Below are 8,141 nucleotides of genomic sequence, written 5' to 3'. Positions count from 1 at the left end.
TGTAGTACTTAAGCTAAAAATAATTAGATTCATCATTAATACTAATTTAACACCAATTACATTTTGTTTTATCCAAATTTTGCTTTATTTTAAATAGAATTGAACTAGAGTTTGCTTTGATCTAATTCAATTTGAAAAATATTTCGATTGATTTACTTTTTAAAATTTTAAAACAAAAATAAATTGATTTAGCTAATCTTCAAGTTAAACTAATCAAATCAGCCAAATGCAACTCTCAATTATAAATAAAATTAATGATGATGTATTAATGTTTATGATGTTCTTAGAGCTCTATTAATTTTTTGAATTAAAATGGATTGCGCTCCAATTCTTTGAGCTTTGGTTGGAAATAAATTTGAGAATTTTCGTGGGCTGAATTCGAGCACTCACTTTGCCCAAGAAAAAAAATTAAAATAGATTATAGTGATGATTAATTTGATTTTTAGGGATGAAGCTTTCATTAATTAAGTCTCGCTAATGCAATGTTATGAAGAAAGAAGCAAATTCTAACTTCATAGATTTTAATCATCTATTAAATACTAATTATCTTTACTATTGTGGTATTTAAAAGAGGATTAGTTTTTACTAAATAATATTAGTTTTTAATAATACTTTAATCCATTGTAATAAGATTCTTATTAATCTTTAACTAACTTTTCTGATTAATCATTAAAAAATATTCATATAAAAATTAAAAGAGAATATTTTGATTTTTTTTTCTTATTCCATTCTTAAAAAGTCTGGTTAAAGGTCTCTTAAGGACGAATTTTTATTACGTCATCTGACCGGACGTAGCTCTACATTCGGTTAGAGGATTGTTACTTGGTTTTTGCTCGGTATTTGGTCGGTATTGCTAGGTATTCTTTGGTAATAACGAGGAATACCGCTCTGTGAAGATCAATACCGAGTAATACCGAGCAATGCCGAGTAATCCCAAAAAATACCGAGTTTTGCAAAAAACTCGGTATTTTTTGTATTTTTTTTGGTTTTTAAATCTCTCAGTTTCAGGAGCCCTTCGGTACCTCTCATCCAGAATCCTGCAAAAATAGCGAAATAAAGGATCTTTGCTTCTTTTCTTCTCCTCCCTCGACGCCGGAGAAATGTTTGAGACTTCCAAGGTGAAAAAAAAGTTGTTCTTTTGATTTCTGATTCTCTTTACTAGTTTTCTGGGAATTTTTTTTACTGTTGATAGAAACAAAAACGATCCATAGTCTTTTTGTGGATCTCTTCTGGAAAATGGGTATTTGCTGTTTTTGAAGATTGCGAGGAATTTGGAATCAAAACCTTGCTTTTTTGTTTGTTTTCTCATTTTTGTTTTGCTCATGGAAGGAGCTCAGTTTTAGCTCTCTTTGTGCCCATTTCTGCTTGTTCTTTGCACCATAATAGATCCTAATGGTTCATCAGTGGTGTAATCTCTTCTTATTAGGCAATGGATGTGAGATTTCTGATATGGTGTTTATTTCTTTGCTCTAAAAAATACATAGAAATCGTGAGAATCGTTTGATTTTTCCAGTTTCAGTTGAATCAGCTTTCTTGTTCCATCAATTGTGTGGAAAACACTTCAACCAATCTTTTTTTCCCTTTTGTTGTGAGAGGAAACCATCAAATTACAATTTGTTAGAAATTAGTAAGTGACTGCGTTCGAATCCGAATCACTCAGCTTGCCTCTGTTCTCCTTCATAAGGCTTTTGGGACAGCTTTTGGCCACTGCTTTTTCGCCGCTTCAAAGAAATTTTTATATTGAAAAGTGCTTTAGAAAACAGTTAGAAAACGGTTCCAAACGAAATCAGGTCATTAGTTTAAGGCTTTGTAAGTTTGGGTATGTGTCTGAATTTGAGATTAATTTGGTTGGAAATCCATGAAAGGAAAAGTTTATCTTCTTTCTTGTTTTGAGTCTTTTATGAAACCAAAGAAGAAAGCAAAGTGTTTTTCTATAAATTTGCTCACTCCAAAAGCCAAGATCAGCTTTTGTTTTATTATTCACAAAAACTCTGTATGTTATCTGTTACCTCTGAAAAAAAGGAAGACATTGAAGCCCAGTTCTCCACTTTCTTGTTCCTAATGCTTGTGTTCAAAACAATAATATATTCATCTCTCTCTCTCTCTCTCTCTCTCTCTCTCTCTCTCTCTACTTTTTCATTTTTATTTCCAATTCCTAAATAAAAACAAGATCAAAGTAGGCCACTCTTGCTTTACTTATGATGATTATATGTAAGTCTAATGCTTTTTTAACATCATGAACATTTGTCAAAAAGAAATTATTTTGACTAATCATTTTCTTATACTATCATAACTTCTTTACCTCTTTTATGAAGTATATCATATCTAGTCCATTCTAATGGGAGAGGATTGTCTTATTTGTCAAATTGTCTCCCAATCTGATTTCAACAAAGGAAACAACCCATTGCAATTAAAAGAGGTGATTTTGACATTTTCATGTGCCAAAGTCATCTTCCACATAGCATTAGCAGTTATGAAGCATTGCCCTTTTCTTATTTGATTTTGATAGAAATCTTCAATTCTCTTATCTTTGTTTCAGATCTACTTTTGACTCCATTAGAGGGGAACTGAACAAGCTTCAACTCTTAAGAATGGAGGGAGGAGGCACATTCTCAGGCACTGGCAATGGAAATCATATTGAGAACAAAGTTGTTCAGAATTTTCAGAAGAGTTTTGTTCAAGTTCAGAACATCTTGGATCAGAATCGCCTTCTCATTCAAGAAATCAATCAGAATCATGAATCCAAGATCCCCGATAACCTCAGCCGCAATGTCGGTCTCATCAGAGAGCTAAACAACAATATCAAGCGAGTCGTCGACCTTTATGCTGACCTCTCCTCCTCCTTCGCCAAATCTATCGAGTCTTGTTCCGACGGCGATTCGTCTGCCGGCACAATGCGCTCTGATGCTAAGAAGAGAATTCGATCGAGCTGAAGATTGTATGATGCTCGAGAAACCAGAGAAATCTTTTGGCAAAGAGACAATAATGGTGGTAAGGATCGAAATCCTTTTGATGATTGATAGCATTCATAGATTGACAAAAAAAAAGAAGAGGAAGAGGATGAAGGTGTGTGAGAGTAGAAAAGCTCTTGAGTTGAAACATAATTATTGATATGATCCCATGTAATTGTTTGAACTCCTTGCTATCTAATTGGGATTGAGATAATCATTATGGATGGTATCTATTGAAGATAAGATTATGAAAAATAGGGTTTGTGCTCATTTGATTATTTGGGATTAAGGTTTCGTTTGGGTCAGCTTTTGAATTTCTTTTTAAAATGATTTTTTAGTACAAAAAATTCAAATTCACGAAATTTTTATACTAAAAATCTGTTTTAAAAAACAAGAAGAAAGCCATCCTAAACCAAGCTTTAAAAACGCATCTTTAAAAATTAATGTTGATTTTAGACTATAAATACACCTTCGAAGCTCATGAAAACCGATGATTTCACTTCACACTTAAAATACATGAAAAGAAAATTATATTCTTTTAAAAAATTAATTTTTTTATTGGGTGAATTTATATACATATCACTAAATTCTAATTACATATCTACCACTCATATCTTTATATTTATTTTTATAATATTTTAGTATCTAAATCAGATCAAAACTTATCAATTAAGATATTATAATATTAATGAAAATTTTTATATAATTTAAGGTTAGATTGCTATATAAATAAATATAAAAATTTGAGTATGTAATATGTAAATATATAATAATTAAATGAAATTTTTTATTTGCAAACAATCAGATGAATTTATTGGTGATTTCTATATGAGTGATTGAGAATAGATAGATTAATCAAATTAGCTAACTAATATTAGACTTTTTTTTTTTAAAATACATAAAATCAATCTCACATCTCAGACAACATTCAATAGCATTGAATGTAGAATGGAAATCTATAAAGTAAATTTTAAATATTTTGAACAGAACTGATGATGATAATGATCAAAATCTTAGCTGTGCTGAGCAGTTGAGGAAAGCTTGGTTTAAATGCAGTTATGTAGCAATTGGAATTACAGAAAAGTGGGCATGAGAGAGAAAGATGAAGAGATAGAGAGAGAAAGAGGGAGAGAGATAGAGAGAGAAAGAGGGAGAGTAGAAAGAGAGAGAAAGAGAGAGAGAAAGAGATCCCAAGGAAGAGGACAGAAGTAGTTCTTTTTGGAAATGGGAGCCACACCATATGCTTATCTTCTCTCATTGATAACTTAGCTTTTGTTTTATTTCCCCATTGATTCCCAGACTACCCTTTCTCCAAGTTGATTGTTTCCTTATGTCCTTTCTTTGTGGACCAATCATTCATTGTAATTAACTACTTGGGAGACCCCTCCCTTCCTATAAAGTTTATAGGAAGATTTTTATTTCAAGAAACTTATTTGAAGAATTTTCCTAAGTTTCTACAAACAATTTTTGGTGAAATATTAGGAATTCCTTTTTATCTTAATTTGTTTATTTATTGTAATAAATCTCTTTTTTAAAGTTATAGGCTAATTTTTTTATTAAAAAAATATATTAAAGTATTTTGATATAAAATATATTAGTGCGAACATCATAGATTTTAAATTTATGTTAAAATTAGTATGATTCGGGATATTATATAGAACACTAATTTTAGTACAAATTCAAAGACTTTGAAGCTCATTCTGATGCATAGTGCAGTTGAATAACTTGACGTAGTTTTTTTTTCTTTTTAATTAAAAATGTATTAATATTTTTACATTTTATATTAATGTAAACACACCACTATTAATATCAAAAAGGACTAGTGTAATTAATGTGGCGTGCTAGAATACCCAAATGTGAGAGTGATGTGATTGTAATTTTGAAGAATGATATGAATTTGTTTTAAATATGAGAGAAATTGAATTAATTTTGTGGATTTTTTAACTTTAAATTTCTAAATATGCATTCAATATTTTTTTTTGGAAAAGTTTTTTATTTATAATTTTGTTATTATTTGGGAAAATATGTCTAACCCAAAATTTGGCTCATTTTAAAGCAAATAAGGAGGGAAAATTTTTACATTAAAATAGAAATGTGTAATTAGTTGTATTCCCCTTTCAAGTCAATCTTAATACAATTTATATTAGATTAGAGATTTTATTCTAATTATGAAGCCAACATCTACTTTTAATATCATTTTTTAAGAGAGAGAGAGAGAGAGAGAGAGAGATAGTGATATGTTTATCAAATTGATTAAATGATAGTCAAGTCAGCCTAACTAAGCCGAACTAAACTAATTTGACTCATACATCATATAGATATTAAATCGTGTAATTTTTAGATCAACACTATTTGTTTAGCCTAAAAGTAATCGTTTTAACTAGAATCCGGCCCCATCTAACATGAACCTGAATTATAATCAGATTAGTTTTAGGTTTTATGTCAACCCCAATCCAGCACAAAAAAAATAATCGGGTCTAAATTTTCAACCTAAACTCTACCTGAAAAATTAATAGAGTGAAATCATTTATTAATACTCTCATAAATTTTTTATCTTTAAATTTTCTTTCTATTATGTACATTATAGAATTTTTATCATTCTCTAAATTTGATATTTATATTTTTCATATATTTTTTCTTAAATTTAAATTTTTGATTGGGCCACTAAAGAGTCACATGCATAATGCATTGGGCAATAAGGAGAGTTTTAGGAGGAAAGAGGATTGGTACCAACTAAGCTAGACAATTTTCTACTTTTTAGGTTAAATAATTAATATAAGAGACAAATGTGAGAGAAGCTTTTGTTTTTTTATTTTAAAAAAGGTCAATCAATAAAGCAAAAACTTATAAAATAAGAATTATAAAATTGCCCTTTGGGGAGTATATGAAAAATGTAAAATAAATACAAGAAGACCATAAGATAACAAATTAAATACATATTTTTAGAACATTTATTATTAAATTTAAAATTGATCTTAAATGCTGGTTAATTTGAGTGGTGAAATATTACTAAATTATTTTAATTCTCTCTATAATTATCCAAATATTTGTTTACCTTAATTGCTCTAAATCATGAGGACATTGGGTCTTTGATGTGAACTAACTATAGATTTGTAACATTTCTAAGAATATTCTCTATTGATGTACATAAAATTCAATGTAAAATAAAAATAGCATATTTGAGATATTTTTGAGTTGTTTGGTTGAGCGTAAAGTAACTACAAGATATTCTTTTTTATGCTTGGTTTGAAGTCAAATAAATTCAATGTAAACCCGATGGTAATGTCAGTCAATGAGTGGTGGCAATGGCCAATATGTGGCCTATAGCCAATGGCAGAAGGTAGCGGCGGTAGCAACAATTTGTTTAAAATTTGATCAAATCGATGAATTTTGAATACATTGAAAATAAACTAAGGCTTCGTTTGGTTATTTGTTGCTTTTGTAAAAGAGAGTTTTAAAATATATTGTTTTAGAAAATTGAGTTTTGGAACGGAGAAGTATATATAAAAAGCTTTCTTAAAACAACAGAAAAATGAACAAAACGGAGTTATTGGGAACGTGAATTGACGAACCAAACAATAAAGAAGAAACAAATTTGCCGTTTTAAAACGTCAAAAACTTCCAATCAAACGAAGCCTAAATTGTGAGGCTTCTTTTGAGACTATTATTTTTACTACTTTCTAATACAAAAATTTTTGAAACTAATGAAAATGCAATGTCCAAAATGTACCAAACGAAACTTTAATTTTAAATATAACAATAAATTAATTTGCATTCATTTTATTTTATATATTTTTTCCAACAAATCAAACAACCCTGAATGAATTTAGAATACCATAAATAACTAACCCTAATGCCCCAGCTACCAACTTCTTAAAGATCTCATATATAATATCAGTATGACTTATGTAAAGTTGTTGTAACTTCTATAGTTTATTTTATGGTCTTTTTTATAGATTTTTCTAATATAAAAATTTCATGTGCTACTTCTTACCCTATAAGATATCAAATATTGATTTTTATTTCTAGTAATAGCTTTGTTCATATGATCTGATACAAATCAATTCAGTATGTGCAAGTTAAATCTAGTGCAAGAGTAATAAAACCTAATTTTAAGTCCTTAGTACTAAAAATCTGCTTTAAGAAGCAGTAAAAAAATCGTCTCAAACAAAACCTTAATAAAATCAAAGCGCAAAAGTACTTCCATGACTCTAATTAAAATCAACATTATTATAAATCTAACCTAATCAAAAGACAACAATAAAGCAATTAATATAATATAAATTTAAGAAAACTGGAATCCTGTTACTAACTCAAGTGGGGAAAATGAAGCAGTCTTTAAGGATAATAAGAACAAGAAGACTTAGAAAAAAAAAGTTGTTTGTGAGAAGAAGAGGAACACTCATGGTTACCTCTCAATCAAAGAGGAAGACGAGGGAGAAAAGGCTAATTGTTGGCGCCTCTCGATCGAGGAAGAAGGCGAGGAGGGGAATCTTTATCATCAATTGTAAGATTCAAAAACAAATAGAGAGGGAGATCATAAATATTTTGGTAGCTCTGATTGAGAGAAATGGCGATTTTGAAGAGCGAAGGCGATCAAGGTCAAGAATGTGTGATCTGCATGAATAAAAGGCCAAAGAGCTGGTTCAGTTTATTAGCTTCTTTTTTAGGGTTTAGTATTGCATTTCTATCATCTATTCATAACCATCATGAATTCCCCAAAGTCAATTTGTCAAATCTAATATTGGATTTACACTCAATCAATCATAGCTTGCTTTTCACCAACATCGGATTAAAGCTTCGTTTGGGACAGTTTTTTGCCCCAATTTTTTCGATACTTCAAAGAAATTTGTATGAAAAAATTGTTGCAGAAAACAGTGAAAAAAATATTCCAAACAAAGCCTAACTCATGATATAACACTTAAGGATGACATCCTACCTAACCTTTATTTTTCTTCACAATTGGATTTAAACTATAGTATGTCACTTAAAGAGTCACATTCTAACTAGGGGTGTCAATTTCGGGTCACAGGTCTGGTACAGGTTAAACCCGAAATTGACCCGGTACTATTCGGGTCAACCCAAACCCGACCCATTTTTTACAAACGAGTCAGTTTTAAAGACCCGAACCCGACCTGCTTCAGATCAGGGTCATCAACCCGACATGACACGAATGACTCGGTTCCAACA

At 30.0% G+C, this 8,141-nt stretch overlaps 1 protein-coding gene across 1 annotated transcript; it reads left to right on the top strand.

The window, feature by feature from the left end:
* Nucleotides 1–962: 962 nt before the first annotated feature.
* LOC110112479 (protein ELF4-LIKE 3-like) lies at nt 963–3,206 on the top strand. Its single transcript, XM_020844721.2, has 2 exons — nt 963–1,118; nt 2,540–3,206. The coding sequence occupies exon 2, from the start codon at nt 2,592–2,594 to the stop codon at nt 2,931–2,933; it is 342 nt and encodes a 113-aa protein (XP_020700380.1). The 5' UTR covers nt 963–1,118; nt 2,540–2,591; the 3' UTR covers nt 2,934–3,206.
* Nucleotides 3,207–8,141: the final 4,935 nt, after the last annotated feature.

Source organism: Dendrobium catenatum, unplaced genomic scaffold (assembly GCF_001605985.2).
Source record: "Dendrobium catenatum unplaced genomic scaffold, ASM160598v2 fragScaff_scaffold_621, whole genome shotgun sequence".
NCBI classification, from domain to species: Eukaryota; Viridiplantae; Streptophyta; class Magnoliopsida; order Asparagales; family Orchidaceae; genus Dendrobium; species Dendrobium catenatum.
Note: the sequence above shows the minus strand (reverse complement) of the source record. Positions and strands in the feature narration are given on the sequence as shown.